This window comes from Canis lupus, chromosome 8 (genome assembly GCF_048164855.1).
Source record: "Canis lupus baileyi chromosome 8, mCanLup2.hap1, whole genome shotgun sequence".
NCBI lineage: Eukaryota > Metazoa > Chordata > Mammalia > Carnivora > Canidae > Canis > Canis lupus.
Window position 1 is genome coordinate 46,280,812 of NC_132845.1, and position 18,992 is coordinate 46,299,803.

General features: G+C 48.3%; 1 protein-coding gene across 1 annotated transcript in view; it reads right to left on the minus strand.

Annotated features, from left to right (window-relative positions):
- The window catches only part of LOC140638442 (uncharacterized), a 143,636-nt gene that overhangs the window by 77,505 nt on the left and 47,139 nt on the right, over window positions 1-18,992 (minus strand). The window contains exons 24-32 of the mRNA XM_072835805.1: window positions 18,776-18,962; window positions 17,526-17,681; window positions 16,984-17,117; window positions 15,666-15,824; window positions 8,822-9,002; window positions 3,515-3,726; window positions 1,688-1,876; window positions 1,171-1,310; window positions 28-190 (exon numbers count right to left, since the gene is read on the minus strand). Coding sequence (XP_072691906.1) covers window positions 28-190; window positions 1,171-1,310; window positions 1,688-1,876; window positions 3,515-3,726; window positions 8,822-9,002; window positions 15,666-15,824; window positions 16,984-17,117; window positions 17,526-17,681; window positions 18,776-18,962 — 1,521 coding nt within the window. The remainder of the gene's footprint in view (window positions 1-27; window positions 191-1,170; window positions 1,311-1,687; window positions 1,877-3,514; window positions 3,727-8,821; window positions 9,003-15,665; window positions 15,825-16,983; window positions 17,118-17,525; window positions 17,682-18,775; window positions 18,963-18,992) is intronic.

The window sequence follows — 18,992 nt, forward strand, 5'->3', positions numbered from 1 at the left end:
TCCCAGGGCGTCCCGGAGCCCACTCACGTAGGGGTGTCCGGCCTGGTAGCCCAGGACTACAGTCTGCAGGGTCTCCTCCCGGCCATTCAGGACAAGCCTGGTTTCCAGGGAGCATCGCTGGTGGCGCCCATCCGCCGTGAAGGTCTCCTGCAGGAGGAGGCTCTGCGGGATGGGCAGAGGCAAGGGGTGCCTGGCATGGACAGAGGATAACAGGCCGGAGCCATTAAAGCGGCTGGCAGGGGCAGGGGACAGCTGTGCCCCACGAGCTCAGACCGGGCCCGTCACAAGCTTGCAGGGTTGAGACTCTGTCACAGAGAAGAGAACATCAGGACGCATGTGGGCCCTGAGTCTTGCCAACCGACACTCGTTGACCATCTCGCGGTGCCCCGGTGACAACCCAGTGAGCTGGGCACGGCGGGGGTCACCATCCCCCATGGGCAGCAGAGACCCAAGGACAGGCAGCCCCTGGGCCCTGTTACCTTGGGCAGCAGAGGACAGACATGATTGACTTCTGCATGCCTCAGTTTCCCCCCTCTGTGAAATGGGGACTGAAATACTAGCTGCTCCATCCCAACGGTGGTTGGGACCATTGGAGGTAATGTCCGTGCAGTGAATGCAAGCTCCCTAAGGGCAGGAGTCCTGTCCCTTTGGTTCCCTGTTTTCCCAGAAGAGTGCACAGCACGTAGTAGGTGCTCAATAAATATAAATGAACTAAACGAATGAATGAGGCCTATGGAGACGGTGGCTCCTGTCACTTCTCAGTTGCTATTGTTTTGACAAAAGAGGACTCAGGTCAGGCAGCGGGTCTGGACCCAGACTGGAGCTCAGGCCGGGTCTGCCGATTTCACCCCCTCCCCACCTCTTATACCCTCCCGACCACAAGCTGTGCCTCCAGGAACTGGAAAGATTCCCCAGAGCAGCTCTCAGGCTAGGGGTGATGACAGGCTTCCGCTCCCAGATGTCATAGCATCCTAATGGAAGGGGGTTAGGGATGCGGGACTTTCAAAGGAGGCAGGCAGCTGGTCTCCGAGCTCTGGGCTCCACCTTGGGCTCCGCAGGCCAGGGTGGGCCTCCCGGGCAGCACGGCTCACCCCGTTCCCCATGACCCTCCACGCTGCAGAAGCAGAGGCCTGGCAGACGCTGCACGTAAGGAGAAGGGGCCACACGTACCTGAGGAGGAAGGTCCCCTGCTTCTGGTACAACCTCCCATCGCGAGTCACCTCCTCCAGCTTGCCGTCCAACTCCAGGCCCCGAGGCTGGCCCCTGGTGCCAGTCACCAGAGCCGTCAGCGACACGTGGGTCTTCCGGGGCTGCAACAAGGACCAGGCTGATGGAGCGGGGTGGCCCAGTGGGGACCATCATGCGTGGGGTTGCAAGGGGAGCTCCCACTGCCTGCCCACTGCCCTGGGAGTGGCCACCTGAGGCGGGGCTGCTGACCTGGACCGCAGCCTCACCCAGAGCAGGCCGCAGGGTGGCACGGGTGCACCGCCATGCCTCGCCCTCCCCAGGCGCCCCGCAGGGAATGGTCTAACGCAGCTGATCCTTAGCTAATAGATTTCTTTCATAGATTAAGAGACTGAGCTCAGGAACCCACACGGTCATAGGCTGAGCCAATGGCTCTAAGCAGCCAGAGGGATTTGGGGGTCTCTCAACAGTGCAGTCTCCAGCCTGGGCCCCCTGGACTCACCTGCTCCGTGTGCCTGTAGGCTGCAGTCAAGTTCATCTCCCGCAGGGGGCCCTTCAACCAGCAGTGAACTATCTTAAGGTCTTGGCTGTTCTCTGCGTGGATCTCGTTCTGCACCGTGGCACTCCAGGCTGATTCTACTTCACTCCGGCTGCGGAAGAGGCTCTGTGCCAAGGTCATCACCGTGGATACCTACAGCGAGGAGGGGAGGGCGACCAAAGCCTTTGCACACCCGATGCCCTCCCCCGGGGACGCCCTTTCTCCCCATTCCCACTTGGTGAACTCCTACTCATGCTTCAAAATCCCTCCGATGCCTTCTCTGTGAGGCCTTTCCTGACTGGCACAGGCAGAAATGATTGTTCCCTACAGGGTCTTGAAAAAAGAGGACAACAAACTTCCCTTCAGCTCTCAGCCCTGAGCAGAGAGAGAATCTGAAGCATCAGTTATCAGAGAAGATAATTCCCTTCTCCTTCTTTCCTCTTCGGCTCAAAAAGGGAATATGATCTCACTGGGCCACTGCTATGAGCAAGCAGGGTCTCTGCCCTGAGGGGCACACACCTGCAGGTGGCCTTCTCTCCCTGCACCATCGCTGTAGTCTTTGGAGCCCTGGGAAGAGCTGGGTGCTAGTTTGGCTTGTGCTGGAGCTGGTGGGGGTAGAGCGCCGGTAGCCCTGCACCAGGCTTGCACCCCAGCCCACTACCCCTGGGCCAAGCGCCACCGGGAATAGCACGGTGCCAGTACCTCGTAGGCCACTGTGCCCTGTTCCCACAGCTCACAGCCTCACAAGTGGAGGTGATGGGGTCATCGTGGGGTTTAGGCATGACTGGAACCCCCTGCCAAATACTAGAACTCCCTAACACCTTGTCCCAAAGGTCCCTGACCTGGAGCCTCTCCCCAGAGCCCCCTACTGCCAGGCTCCCATTTCAGTGAGGGGCGCCTCCTCCACCTAGCTGCTTGGGGTCATTTATGTCTTGTCTTGAGCTCTCCCCCCACCCCACCCTCCTCTGCCAATCCACCAGCAAATCTGTCAGCAAATACATCGGCTCCACCTTCAAACTAGTCCCAGAATCTGGACACTTGCTACCATCTCCCGGGACAGGCCACCATCAGGCCCCTGGCTGGGGTGTCTGCACGAGGTGGCTGGCTGACCCCACCTCGCACTCCTGTGCTGGCTCGATCCGCTACACGGTGGCCTCTTGACAGTCCCCAAGCTCTCCGGCAATGCCCTGCTCCTCATGCCTCCACCCTGCTACCACTCAGCCCTGGCCTCAGAGGGGACTACGCTGTCCCCAGATGGGCCCATGGAGCTGCCTCCTTCTGGGTCCCAGTCAGGCCCTGACCTCCTGCTGTGTCCACTCATCATCCCAACATGGGAAGAGGATATGTGCCAGGCTCCCTCGGGTGACTCCTGGGAAATCTTTCATGGGTTGGATTTCTCCTAGACTATTATGCTTCAGAGATGCTGGAGAAGCTTCTCAAGGATACCCTACAGCTGGTATAAAACGGACCTTGAAGTTTTCATTCGGTTTTCAGCAAAAGCCTGATGTCTACTTGTTTCAGAGTTCCCCTTCAACATTCTTTCATCTTTTAATCTAACAGCTGCTAAGCAAGAATATGGGAAATTGAGACTGAGGGGCGTGGTCTGCTGTTCCAAATTCACTTGGTAACTAATCCTGAAGACTGTAAGTACTGGGTCATCCAACCTGCCCACATCTAGGCCTGGGTGTTCTCCCTCTGCAGGCAAGAAATTCTACATGGCAAGGAACTAGGCTCCTGGGCTGGAGTCCATCTGTGGGGTGGCGAGCAGGGGGCGTGACTGGGCATGCTCACCCGGAGGTAAGTGGTGGCCGGGGTATAGATGTGAATCTTGCCCTCCCTGTCGAGGCCTTGGCCCCTGAAGGCCACGTTCATCACCAGGTTCTTGAGGGTCCAGGCCTTGCCCAGCGTCAGCTCCAGGATGGCCTGGAATGTGGGACGGTGAGGCCAGTACAGCCTGTGAGCCACAGAGATCATCAGCCAGGGACTATCCAGGTTCAAAGCACCTGCAAGAGGTAGAGGGGGAGAAGCAGGTACAACCGGTAGGAAAATAACTATTGGCAGGTACCAAGAGGTGCCCGTAGCCTCCTCACAGCTACTCTGGGCATGTCTCAAAACTGGCAATGACTGGGATGGGACAGGAGGGAACTTTACAGAATGCTGGTAATGTGATAGGGGCAACACAGGTGTGTGCACCTGTCAAAACTCATTAAATAGTACCCTGGAGATGTGTGCGTCCCACTCGAGTTACCACCACCCATATTGAAACACTTAGGGATGACACATACGAGTGTCTACAGCTTGCCTTGAACTGCACCAACAAATAACATGGATGGATAAGTGGATAGAAACATGTGAGTAAAATGTTAACAGTAGAACCTGGGTATGAGTTGGTTGGTGTGAACGATATAATCCACTGCACTTTTCTGTGGGTTTGGTGATTTTTTGTAGGGACATGATGGACAAAAGAAAGGCACAAAGAGCCGGGAAGGGAGCACAGGAGTGTGGTAATGAAGAATGTGGCCTTTACTCTCCAAGCTGTGGCCTCTTTGAGCCTGTGCTGCCATCATCTGTAAAATGGGTTCAGTAAGACTGCTCACTGGGTATTGGGACAGAGGAAGCACTGGTTAAGAAGAGTAAATACCATCACCACCACCACCATCATCATCATCATCAAAAAGGTAACATTCAACATAACCTTTTGCCCTTTCCACGATCAACTAAAAGCAGGTCTCAGAACCCCACTCATATTTTGTCATGAATACCCCAATTCATTCAAGGACTAATTCAGCCAGTATTGCTTGGGACACTTGGGATATATAGTGAACAAGCCGACACAGTTGCTGCCTTCATATAACTTGCAGCCCAGGGCTGGTGGATGGCAGGAGGAACAGATCTTGAACAAATAAACAAATAATGAGACCTAAGTAAACAATGCTGAGTGCTATGAAGGAAAATGAAGGGGGAGTTTGATGAGGAGGTCAGTCAAGTTTTCCACGAAGTACTGACAATTGAGCAAAGGTTAGCCCAGCCAAGGTTTCCATGAGAAAGGGACATTCGAGCAAAGACCCACGTGAAAAGCAGTGGGAGTCTATCAAAGGTGAGGGCAACCTCCCGCCTGTTGGAGACGGAAGATTTACTGTCTGAGAAAAGTGAGGCAGAGAGGCCTGGATGCAGGGAGACCAGGCAGGTTGAGGGCAGAGGGTGAGAACAGGGAGATGCTGAATAGAGTAGCCCAGGGCCCTGCCCCTGTGCACCCCTCCCACAGGGGATGGGAAGACTGCTCGAGGAAAGAACAGAATGAAAAAGAAAGGTTCACAGATAGAGGCCCCAGGGGTCCCCATTCAAGTGCTTGACAGGGGAACCCATCAGTCAACAAGTGTACCCCCAAACACATGGGGAGCTTCTTCCAAATAAGTTCTGAGCTGCCGATTCTTAAACATAGCACATACCTAAGTCTTGCCTGGTATTTGAGGAAAGCCACTAATAGGAATTCAGAAAAAAAAGTTAAAAGAAACTCAGGGAGAACAGATCAAAGTCCCCAAATTCTGTAACTTCTACTCTTAGAGAAGTAAGAGAAGGCGTTTTCATGGAGCAGGATACTATAAGAAAAGAACTCTTAGGAACCAAAAAGAGCTATCTTTTTTGGAAATATAAGCTCTCTTTTGGGAATATAAGCTAGCCAAAATTAAAATGTAGTAGAAGGGCTGGCAGATGAAGTTGAGGAAAGAAGTCCTCAAAACAGAACAATGTATGGCTCAGTGGTTGAGCAGCTCAGGTCATGATCCTGGGGTCCTAGGATCGAGTCTCACATCAGGCTCCCCACAGAGAGCCTACCTCTCCCTCTTCTTCTCCCTCTGCCTATGTCTCTGCTTCTCTCTCTCTCTCTCTCTCTCTCTCTCATAAATAAATAAAATATAAAAACAAAAACCAGAACAAAAAGATAAGAAGATAGAGCAAAGAAGAGAGAAGAAAAAAAAGTAGAGGTTCAATTTCTGAGGATCAACATCTGACCCACAGGAATTTCAGAACACAGAGGAAACTACAAGAAAATCACCCTGACCCAAATGACGTTTCCAAATTGAAAGGATCAAAGTGCCCAGGACAATGGATGAAAGCAGATGCGCATGAGGGCACATCATAAAATTTGAGGACACTTGGAATACAGAGATGTTCCTAAAAGCTTCCAGAGAGTGAGAAGTTGGGCACATACAGAGGACGATGGACCAGAAATAGCATCTTAACTATTTGAAATGACACTGGAGCGATGTCCTCAAAATCCTAAGGGGAAAACTAGAATTCTCTACTCAGGCAAATTACCCAGGCAAATCAAAACAGTTTAAACATTTAGGAGTGCAAAATGTTTACATCCTATTATGGGTTGAATTGTGTCACTCTGAAATATACAAAATCCCAATCCCCCAGTATATCCCAGAATGTGACCTTATTTGGGAACGAGGCTATCACAGATATAAGTAGTTATAATAAGGCCATACTACAGTAGGGTAGACCCTAAAACCAATAGGACTGGTGTCCTTAAAAGAAGAGGGAAGTTTGAACACAGACACATGTGACAACAGAGACAGAGATGAGAGCAATGTCGCTCCAAGTAGCAATGGCCACCATCAGGAGCTAGGAAGAAGCAGGGAAGATTTCTACCCAGAGTTACAGAGGGGGCATGGCCCTGACGACACCTTGAACTCAGAATTCTAGTCTCTAGAACTGGTGAGAGAATACATTTCTGTTGTTTCAAGCCACTCAGTTTGTGGTCATTTGTTAAAACAGTCCTAGGGAACAAATACAGTTCTCTCTCAGGAAGCTACTGGAAGATATGCTCAATCAAAACAAAAGAGTAAACCAAGAAAAAAGATGACGTGAATGCAAGAAACAGGGCTGTGACCCCAGAGAAGTGGAAGGAATTCCTGGGATGATGGGAAAGGGATGTGCCAGAACCACAGCTATGCAACTGGTCTACACTGAAGCAGAAAAACAGAAGATCTAGGAAGACGGTCTCCAAGAAAGATATGAGAATTAACTGAAGCTGATACATAATCTGATGTGTTTGATCATCTGGAGAAGAGTTTGAGACTTGTGCTAAACATTCAGGAATAATTATTAAGAGGAAAATAGAAAATTAGTCAAAAGGGGGGAAAAAGACAATTATAACTCCAGGAAAAATATAAAGTTAGAATCATAGTATACCATGTATCTCAGCTATGAAGGACATTCATAGAGTCACAATTAAGTAAATATTGAATATTCACAAACAAACTCTTTTAGGGGGACAAAGGGAAATAGATATTTGAAAAGAACTGGTTTAAGAGTTAAATTTTCATCCTTTATGGTAAGAAATATATGGAGAATGGCCTAAAAAAGAAAAAGAAATAGAATTGTAGTAGTATTTTAAGAGCCAAAGGACTTAGCAAGAAATAGCTAACAGAATTTACAGTACTTCTTGCTATTTTAAGCAAAACTTTGGACAGGAAGACATGAAGCAGAAGATCGCTGTATTTGTTATAGACTAGGTTAAAAAAAACTTTTAAAGAATTATTTCAGGTACACACATGAGAACATAGGATCATAAGCCCCTATTGTAATACCCACCTTCAACAATGATCAACTCATAGTTTCGACTTTATTTTTCAAACAATGTATTGCTAATATAAAAATAAAATTAATTCAAAGATAAATTATGGCAAATCCTTTATTTATTTATTTATTTATTTATTTATTTATTTATTTATTATTTATTTATTTATTTATTTCAAAGCCATTTTTTAAAAGTGAGAGAGTGTTCCAGGAAGAGGATACAGCAACTGCAAAGGCCGTAAAGTATGCTTAGGGGAATAGAAAAGAGGCCAGTGGGGCTGCACGATAATTGGTAACAGGGAAAGTGAGATAAGATAAGACTGGAGAATTAGAGAAGGGGCTGTAATGTAGAGTTCTAACATTAAGCAGTCAAGATATAATTTTAAGCGTCATGGGACACATGGAAGGTCTGAGTCTTTCTTGAATGGGAGAAGATATTTATAAAGGACACATCAGATACAGTGCTAGTATCCAAGATCTATAAAGAACTTACCAAACTCAACACTCAAAAAAAAAAATCCAATCATGAAATGGGCAAAAGACATGAACAGAAATCTCACAGAGGAAGACATCGACATGGCCAACATGCACATGAGAAAATGCTCTGCATCACTTGCCATCAGGGAAATACAAATCAAAACCACAATGAGATCCCACCTCACACCAGTGAGAATGGGGAAAATTAACAAGACAGGAAACCACAAATGTTGGAGAGGATGCGGAGAAAGGGGAACCCTCCTGCACTGTTGGTGGGAATGTGAACTGGTGCAGCCACTCTGGAAAACTGTATGGAGGGTCCTCAAGAAGTTAAAACTAGAGCTACCCTACGACCCAGGAATTGCACTGCTGGTGATTTACCCCAAAGATACACATGCAGTGAAACACGGGGACACCTGCACTGCAATGTTCACAGCAGCAATATCCACAATAGCCAAACTGTGGAAGGAGCCATGACGTCCTTCGACAGATGATGGATAGAGGAGATGCGGCCTATATATATGATGGAACATTACTCAGCCATCAGAAAGGACGAATATCTACCATTTACATCAACATGGATGGACCTGGAGGGTATTATGCTGAGTGAAGTAAGTCAATCAGAGAAGGACAATTATCATATGGTTTCACTCATACATGGAATATAAGAAAGAATGAAAGGGATCATAAGGGAAAGGAGGGAAACTGAGTGGGGAAAAACAGAGAGGGAGACAAATCGTGAGAGATTCCTAACTCTGGGGGGGCAAAAAGGGTTGCAGAAGGGGAGGTGGGTGGGGAGATGGGGTAACTGGGTGACAGGCATTGAGGAGGGCACATGATGAGATGAGCACTGGGTGTTATATATATGTTGGCAGATTGAATTCAAACAAAATTTTAAGAATAAAATAAAGGTCTGAGTCCTGACAGCCAGGCAAAAACAAAGGGGGGTATTCCAGGTAATGAGCACAGGTTGAGCAAAGGCCCAGGGGCCAGAAATCTTAACTGCCAGCCAGAGTCTCCCTAGGTGACACTCACCTTCCCACTTCCACAGGGTAGCTCGAGACGTGTCCTTCCACCGCAAGCCTGCCACAAAGGGCAGCCGCCCATTGTACTGCACCTTCAGGTGTGTGCTGCTCTCCATGTGTGGCTGGCGAAGGCTCGAGTGATACATCTGCAGACGGTAATCCACCTGCCTCTCGGTCACCTGTAGCACAAACTGGAGAAGACCCAGCCCAAGGCGCTAATCAGATCATTCCGCTCCCAACCTAGAACATTCCACTGGCTCACCACAATGGCTAGGGGTTGGCCTGAGTTCCCTGCGTTATCAGGAACTGCCTGGCCCACTCCCAAAGAATCCCTGGACCCACTAGCAGTTGCTTCCCGTTGCCCCTGGAAACCATTAATCTACTTTCTGTTTCTATGGATTTGCCTATTCTGGACACTTTGTATAAGTGGAATCATATACTACGTGGCCTTTTGTGTCTGGCTTCTTTCACTTAGCATGATGATTTCAAGATTCACACACGTTGCTTTTTAGCATGTATCAGAACTTCATTCCTTTTTATTGCTGAACAATATTCTATTGTATAGATAAATCATATTTTATCTATTCATTGTTGAAGAGCATTTGTGTTGTTTCCCCTTTGCAGCTTTTATGAATAATACTCTATAAATATTCCACACAGGTTTGTGTGAACATAGGTTTCCAACTCTCTCAAGCACCTAGGAGTAGAATGGTTATGTCATATGGGAACTCTGTTCTTAACATTTTAAAGATATACCAAACTGTATTTCCATATCGTTGCACCATTTTGTGATCCCACCAATATATGAGAGTTCCAACTTCTCCACATCCTCACCAACACTTATTATTGTCATTTTTGTTTTTAGCCTTGCTAGCGGGTTTGAAGCAGTATCTCCCTGTAATTTTTATTTTTATTTCCCTAATCACATAGAGCATCTTTTCATGTGCTTATTGGCCATTTGTATACCTTTTGTGGAGAAATATCTATTTAAGTCTTTTGTCTGGTTCCTGTTAAGTTGTAAGAGTTGTTTATATATTTAGGGTAAAAATCCCTTATAAGACATGTAATTTGTGCATGTTTCTTTCCACTGTGTGGGCTACTTTGCTTTTTTGATAGAATCTTTGGAAGCACAAAGCTGATGAACCCCAATTTATCAACTTTTGTGTTTGTTAATATACTCTTAGTGTCATGTAGCTCAGAAATCCCACCCTAGGGACACCTGGGTGGCTCAGTGGTTGAGCGTCTGCCTTAGGTTCAGAGCATGATCCCGGGGTCCTGGGATCAAGTCCTGCATCGGGCTCCCCACATGGAGCCTGCTTCTCCCTCTGCCTGTGTCTCTGCCTCTCTCTGTGTGTCTCTCATTAATAAATAAATAAAATCTTTAAAAAAAAAACCAACCTATTCTAAGGTCATAAAGATTTACTTTTATGTTTTCTTCCAAGAGTTTTATAGTTCTTAAATTTAGGTCTATGATCCATTTTGCATTAGTTTTTTTCTAAATGGTATTAAGTAAGGGTCCAAATTCATGATTTTGCACATGGATATCCAGTTGTACCAGCACTAGCTGTCGAAAAGGCTATTCCTTCCCCCTCTTCAATGGTCCCAGCAGCTTTGTCAAAAATCAACTAACTATAAATATCTCTGGATATTTTGGGTTTATCTCTGGACTCGCAATTCTACTCCATTGGTCTGTATGTCTATCCTATGCCACTACCATGCTCTTTGTTAACATTGCTTTGTAGTAAGTTCTGAAATTGGGAAGTAGGAGTTCTCCAACTTTGTTCATTTTTTTCAAGGCTGTTTTTCTGGGTCCCTTGCAATTCCATAGGAATTTTGGGATCAGCTTGTCACTTTCAGCACAAAGAGAGAGCTTGGGTTTTTATAGGGACAGAAGGGACTATCAACTCTGTAGAAGAATTTTAAAAATGATTCCATCTCAACATTTGTTTTTCAATCTAAGAACATGGGATGTCTTTTTATTTATTTATTTATTTATTTATTTATTTATTTATTTATTTATTTACTTACTTATTCATTCATTCATTCATTCATTCATTCATTTCTTTCAACCATGTTTTGTGGTTTTCAGAGTATTTGTTTTATGTTCTTTTGTTACATTTATGCTGAAGTATTTATCCTTTTTGACACCATTGCCAATGGAATTCTCAATTTCACTTTCAGCATTTTCACTGTTAGTGTAGAGAAATACAACTTGACTTTCATATATTTATCTTGTCTGCTGCAACTTTGAAGAACTCACTTATTGGTCTAATAGATTTCGTGTGTGTGTGGATGTGTAGATTCATTAGGATAGTCCACATATAATGTCAGCTGTAAGCGGAAATAGTTTCACTGCTTCCTTTCCAATCTGGATGCCTTTTATTTCTTTTCTCCTCGACTAATCATTTAGTAAATTATTTGCTAGTAATTTAATTGGGGCACAATCCAGTCCAGGCAAGAGGTTAAGAGCCTAAGGTGTGCAATGAGACTTACTAGAGTGTCCATTCCAATTCAGTCACATAGTAGCTGTGAGACCTCAGATTAGACTGTTTACATAATTTCCCTTCTGCAGAGTGAGGATAGTGGTTATGTCACAGGGGTTAAATGAGATAATACAAACAACATATCTGAAACATAGCCTGGCAATAATAAATGGTTCATCACTGCTCTCTCTGCCCTTTCCTCTTCTGTTCACTGTCAACTTCTTAAGGATAAATAATATCTCATACTCATTTCCTCAGAACCTAGCATGGTGCCTGCCACACTTCAAAAGGCTTGCAGAAACTCTGCCAATCTTTAATCTCTTCACTAAACCCTTGGGACCAGAAGCTTTCCAGAAATAAGAAATTTTCCCTATTTAGAATAGTAACATAATGCATGTACTACAATTATATAAAAAAAACTATCAAGTCAAAATTCTAATTTTTATTTTTTTAATATTTTATTTATTTATTCATGAGAGACACAGAGAGAGGCAGAGACACAGGCAAAGGGAGAAGCAGGCTCCCAGCAAGGAGCCAGATGTAGGACTCGATCCCACGATCCTAGAATCATGACCTGAGCCAAAGGCAGATGCCCAACCACTGAGCCATCCAGGTGCCCCGAAATTCTAATTCAAAAAAAAAGAAGTCAAACGATACAAAAAAGCTGTCCATGGAAAGGGTAATGCAAAGGCAGAAGAAATACAGAAAAGATGGTGCTCAGCCTTATTAAGTGATCAGGGAAATGCAAATTCAAATAATGAGATAGCCTTTCCATCCATATCAGCAATGTTTTTCAAATGTTAAAAGTCAGGTCTTGGTGAGGGTATGGAAATTGCTCCCCTTGGACATGGCTGGAGGGGTGGGTGATTGATTCATTGTAGAAGCCAAACTGTTCAAAAGGCAGCAAATTAAAAATACATGAATTCCAAAACCCAGAAATTGTGCATTATGACATGTGCCCCAGAGATCCTGCCGCACATGTGCCCAGAAAGTCATGCCCAAGGACGTTCAGGCATGCACCACCAGAAACCACAAGCGTGAAATGGCTAAACAAGATGCAATATAGATACCTATGGAGCATGATGCTGGGGTTTAAGAGCATGAAGTAGATCTCTACAACGTAACAAGAAAGTTCTCCAACACCAGTAGCCGAAGGATGCACACAGCAAGACTCACCAACCAAAACTAAGTGCCCGTGACTGGTGCACAGAGCAAAGGAACAGAAAGAGATCTTCTTACCAGCGCCCTAGAATATAATTGCTCTTTCCTCCAGGTAGCTGAGGAGGGAGCTGGGATGGAAGACGGAAACTGAGAAAGGAATTTTAGCTTCATTTCAAATGTTACTTTTTTTCCCCACAAGGAGAATTTATTCAGACAGTTTTGATATTTAAAAGCAATTTAGAAAAATAAAATAAAATAAAATAAAATAAAATAAAAGCAATTTAGTACTTGGGAATAAAGTTACAAGGAGGCCAAAGGCTTGTATGCTGGAAATTACAAAACGTGGCTAGAAGAAATCAGAGGAGGAAGGAATACGTAGAAAGACGTCCAGTGTTCATAGATGGAAAGATTGCTAAGGTGTCAGTGCCACCCAGAGTAATCTATGAATTTGACTTGATCCCTATCAAAATTGCAAAAAATGAGTGGGAAATATCAGAAAGGGAGACAGAACATGAAAGACTCCTAACTCTGGGAAAAAAACTAGGGGTGGTGGAAGGGGAGGAGGCGGGGGGTGGGGGTGACTGGGTGACGGGCACTGAGGGGGGCACTTGACGGGATGAGCACTGGGTGTTATTCTATATGTTGGCAAATTGAACACCAATAAAAAATAAATTTATAAAAAAAATTGCAATGGCATTTCCGTGTGTGTGGCAGAAACAGAAGAATCCATCCTAAAATTCTTATGGGATCTCAAGGGACCCCGAACAGCCCAGACAATCTTGAAAAAGCAGCACAAAGTTGGAGGTCTCACAAAACTACAGTAATCAAAACAGTATGGCGGGGACATAAATATGACATACAGACCAATGGAACAGAACGGTGCCCCAAAATAAACTCTCACATTTGTGATCAAATGATTTTCCACAAGCCCGCCAAACCCACTCCACGGCAGGGGGTGGGGTGGGGAGAGCACAGTCTGTTGGACACATGGGGCTGGGACCACTGGACATCCACAGGCAAGAGACCGCAGCTGGATGTTTCCATATACCACACACAAAAATTAATTCAAAATGGATCAAAAGCCTAAATGTTAAGCACTGAAACTAGAAGATCTTTAGAAGAAAGCAGAGGGGAGAAACTACAACATTGGATTTGGCCAGGATTTCTTAGTTACGCCCAAAACACAGGCCACAAAAGTAAAAAGAGCTTGATCAGACCACCTGCATACGTAAAACTTTTGCATGTCAAAGGACGCTGTCAACAGATAAAAGGCAATCCGTGGAATGGGAGAGCATATTTGCAAACCATGTATCTGACAAGGAGTTAATATCCAGAGTCTGTAAAGAATCTTGTATCTCAGTAACAACAAAGCAAGCAACCGGATTCAAAAATGGGCCAAGGACTTAAACAGATATTTCTCCAAAGAAGATAAACCAATGGCAGACAAGGGCATGAAACCATCTCAGCATCACTCTTGAGGGAAATGCCAATCAAAACCCCAATGAGAGGGGAATCCCTGGGTGGCTCAGCGGTTTAGCACCTGCCTTTGGCCCAGGGCGTGATCCTGGAGTCCCAGGATCGAGTCCCAGGTCGGGCTCCCTGCACGGAGCCTGCTTCTCCCTCTGCCTGTGTCTCTGCCTCTCTCTGTGTGTGTCTTTCATGAATAAATACATAAATAAAATCTTTAAAAAAAAAACAATGAGGGGATGCCTGGGTGGCTCAGCAATTGAGCACCTGCCTTCAGCCCAGGGCGTGATCCTGGAGTCCCAGGATCGAGTCCCACATCAGGCTCCCCACACGGAGCCTGCTTCTCCCTCTGCCTATGTCTGTGCCTCTCTCTGTTTCTTTCATGAATAAATAAATAAAATCTTAAAAAAAAAACCCACAACGAGGCACCACCTCACATCCATTAGTATGGCTACCATCAAAAACCACAGGTGGGATGTCTGGGTGGCTCAGTAGTTGGCTGCCTCTGGCTCAGGGCGTGATCCCGGGATCGAGTCCAGCATTGGGCTCCCTGCAAGGAGCCTGCCTCTCCCTCTGCCTGTGTCTCTGCCCCTCTCTGTGTGTCTCTCATGGATAAATAAATAAAATCTTAAAAAAAAAAAAAACCCACAGGAAATAAGGAGTGCCAGGGAACACATAGACATCAGAACCCTCGCACACTGCTGGTGGGGCTATAAAACACGCAGTTGCTGTGGAAGTCAATAGGGTGGCCCCTCAAAAAATGAAAAATACAACTACCCCACGATCTATCACTGCACTTCTGGGATGATATACCCCAAAGAATGAAAAGCAGGGGCTCGCACAGATACTCATACACCCATATTCACAGCAGCCAAACCACGGAAACAACCCAGGTGTTGGTTGGATCATCAATAGACGGATGAACCGAATGTGGTGCACACATATGACGGGCCATTATTCAGCCTTAAAGGGAGGACATTCTGCCCCACGCTACAGCGTGGATGAACTTTGAGGACTTTATGCTGAAGTGAAATAAGCTGGTCACAGAGACACAAATACCGCATGATTCCACTTAAACGAGGTACCCAGGGTCAGGCTCAGAGATGGAAAGTAGAATGCTGGGGCCAGGCCCCAGGGGGAAGTGGGGAGTAGGGAGTCATTCCTGAGCAAGGACAGAGTTTCACTTTCATAAGATGAAAATGTTCTGGGGACGGAGGGCGGTGACAGCTGCACAACAATATGAATGTGCTTAATGACACCGAACCGTACACCTAAAAACAGCAGAAGTGGTCGATTTTATGTTCTGTGTATTTGATCATAATTTTTAAACAAAATTAAAAATTTAAAAACAAATGCCCTAGGCACGTGCCTTGCAAGAGCACATCGTCTGTTCAGCTAAGCACTGGCTTGTATGTTTTACCAGAAAGAGCTAACCCTAAACCTCCGGGAAAACCTGAAAACGCATCTAGAGTTGGAAATCTGTGTTTCCCAAGCCCCCTGGCACATAGCCGATGGCAAAGATCCTTGCAGATGAGCCCCCCCGCCCCCCAGCAGTCCTCGACAGGCCAGCAGATGTTGGACCCCCCTGGGACACGAGGACCGGAGGTGGGAGGTGGTAAGGTCACAAGGCTGAGTTTTAGCTCCAGCATTCTTGCAACCAAGGCCTCCAGGGACACGTGGGGAGCCGGGCGGGAGGCCCAGCTGCCACCCCGGGAGCTGAAGCTCTGCAGAGGTTGGGCTTACCTCCGTGAAGTAATTGCTCAAGGCCGGGCCTGAGTCGTTCTGGAAGGTCTGGCTGACGCGGAGCCGCCTCTTATTGCTGCTCTCATTCCAGTGCTCCCCGTAGCTCACCTCCAATTGTGAGTGTAGGTGGCCCAAGCCCTCCTGGTGCCGGAGCTGAGCCTGGGGACACACCCGACCCAAGAGATGCCCGAGAAAGCCTTGTGTGCCCCGTCCCTGGGCTTCCTTGCCGCCGCCACCCTAGGGGATGCAGGCTTGCTTCCCCGGGAAGACAGTACTGGAGGAGGTGACTTTTTTTTTTTTTTGCATGGATTCTGATTTTGTAAAATAGTGCATCAGAATATGGTTCGTCTTCCTGACTGTGTTGTTGGTAGCCCTTAAATCCTGAGCTGGAGGTGAGGGACTCAGGCCCGCCCGCATCCTGCTCCAGGCCTTGATAAGGGGCTGGAAAAGCCAGCAGCCGTGGGGAAATGACTCTTGATCTGCTTCATACAAACCCACAACTCCCTGCCCCCGCCTCTCCCACAGCAGCCTCTGGCTCCCTGGATAGAATCTAAGTGGGTCAGGGTTTTGCCCCTGCTGTCCTGCTGCCCTCTCCTATCTCCGAACAGCAGGTCAAGGCAACTGCATTCATTCATTTATTCCCAAGTACCAAGTAGTACTATGCCCAGCACTGGACATCAGACACCCAAGGATAAAAAATCAAGAAGACCCCGCACTCATGGGGGTGACAATCCAGCAGGAGAGGCAAATGTGTGATAAGATGAACAAAAGCGCGGCTGCTTGCTTCTCCCTTCCGCTCACCCTGCCAGCCGCTCTGGTGAACTGCTAGCTCCCATCATCCCGTTTCTCCCTCCTGTCCCAGGACCTTTGCACTTGCCATTCCCCCTGCCTGCAGCATGCTTCCGTAGGAACAGAACTGTTGCGTGCTTTCATTTTCATCTTAAAATCTGTTTTTCCCAAAGACTTCCCCATTGCCCCTTCCAAAGTAGACTGCCTGCTGTCACGCTTGCTCAGCCTCTGTCCTGAACCACCCAGGTCTCTTACGGCTCCTCTGGTTTGGTCTCTCTCTCTCTCTCTGTGCCCCCGCCCAGCAACGGGATGGCACAGACCAAGTGCTGCCGTGAGCACGGCCCTCTCTGAGACGGCTGGACCTATAGCCGGTGTTCAATAAACACCCAGGGAACCAAAGCTCGGAAGCCTGAGACTGAGGCTGCAATTCCAGCTCTGTTCCCACGCCCGACCTTGAGCAAACCAGTCTCTGTGAGGATGAGCTCCGGGCTGTCCCCAGATCACCCCCTCCCCCGGCCAGGGCACCCACCTTGTGGCTGAGCGCTGGGATCTGGGTGCAGTGGAGCTCATGGTCCAGCTCCAGCTCATAGGCCCCCTCTGAGCCACTGTGCGCCCGCAGCTTCTGGCTGGTGCTGCACTCGTGTGCCAGCTGCCTCGCCTGACCTGTGCGGGGCAACCCAGAGCCACCTGCCGGCCTCTGCCAGCAGCCCTCCATCCCGATTCCAGGGAGGGGAGCGTGCAGCCCAGCTCGGCACCCCCTCAAACCCCTGCTCCAGATCCCCTCTGCTTAGTGTCACTCATTGGAACCTACTGATGGAGAGTTTTAAAAGACAGGTCTACACACACACACACACACACACACATACACACACTTTCTTTTTTTTTTTTTTTTTTAACTGCCCAGCGAAGTGCCCAGTTCTGTTCAGAGTCAATGAGATCCCTAAGTGGCTAAGGGACAGTGTGGTGAGGGCAAGACCAGGTGGCACCTCAGCCCGCAGAGCCAGAGCCCCGGGAGATGCTGCACGTCCTGCCACCCCCCACCTCGCCCCCAGCCCCGCACACCTGCCGTACCCAAGAGGCCGTACTTGATCCTCAGGGAGCTGGTCCAGAGGCGGCTGTGCCGCTGCAGCGAGCCCAGGATGTGCAGTCCCATGGAACCCGGCACGGACAGCTCGCCGCCCAGGGCCACCACCTGCAGCCCATCCTCTGCCTTCCTCTCTAGCAGCACTGCGGGCGGGAGGCGGGGGTGTGCAGGGAGTGAGAGGGACAGATGCCACATGGCTGTGGCCCACACCCTAGGGGACACCCCAGCCCCAGCACGAGCAAGGAACCTCCCAGGGGGCCCCGGGGTGGGGGATCCTGGTGCAACCCATGCCTGAGTCCCTGCTGAGGAACTTTGGTGTCAGAGCACTGACAGCATTACTTGGTGACAACGGTCGGTGGCCCGAAAGGCACTTTTGCGGGTCCAGGCCAAAATTTTTAAATCACATAGAAGAAAACACAATAGAACAGATGAGAAAGGACAGTGCCTCGGAGGCCATCTGGTACAGCTCACCTTCTGAAACCTGTGTCTGCTACCCTGACATTTATCCGGATCACATGGGTATCGCTAGGCCCTGACAATGCCCACCGTGCCCATGCCGGGTGCCCTGCAGCCCTGGCCCCTGACATCATTCCTTGGAATCTTCCAGAACAGCCCACGGGGAGCATAGCCAGGGGGCCGCACCCCAGCTCTGGCATCGGGGCAGGCATCCATCAGACCGGCTGTGCCCAGGCCAGGCGGTGGGTTCAAGGTTTAAACCGTGTCCTGAGCAATTTGGGTTCCACTGCCACATGTGTGTTTTAGTACAGAATCAAAATAGTCTGAAAGTTGCTGTTTGGGAGCTCATGGAGGGCAGTCGGTGTTGGAGGGCGCCTCAGGGGTCTGAAGGGTGGTTGTGCACAGATACAGGGCCTAGATTTTCCTGTGGGTGGGAGGTTAACACTGGCAGGTCGAGGGGATGGGGATCCATGGGGGGGGTATCAGCCCTCCCCCTCCTACAGCCTGCCCACTGAAGACAGGGAGTGGCAGGAGGGAGTCCCTCTTCCTTTTTTTAAAAATAATATATATATATTTTTAATATTTTATTTACTTCTTTTAGAGACACAGAGAAAGAGAGTGAGCAGGGCTGGAGGGAAAGGGAGAGGGAGAAGCAGACTCTTCGCTCAGCACAGAGCCCAATGTGGGACTCGAGATCATGACCTGAGCGGAAGGCAGATGCTGAACCAACGGAGCCACCCAGGTGTCCCAGTGCAGGTGGAGGAGGGGCCCCTCTTCCTACCTGACAGGTGGGCCTGGTCGCTCAGCAGGTTGCTCAGCGAGACGGAGAAGGCCAACTTGCTGCCCGCCTGCTGGCTGAGGTTCCCAGTGAGGACCACAGGGCTGCCCGCCGTCACCAGTTTCACCTCCAGCTGGGCCTCAAACAGCTGGGCCTCACTGCCAGCTGCTGGCCACAGGTCACTCCGTCCCTGGAAAGACCCCAGCGTCACCTGGGCGGG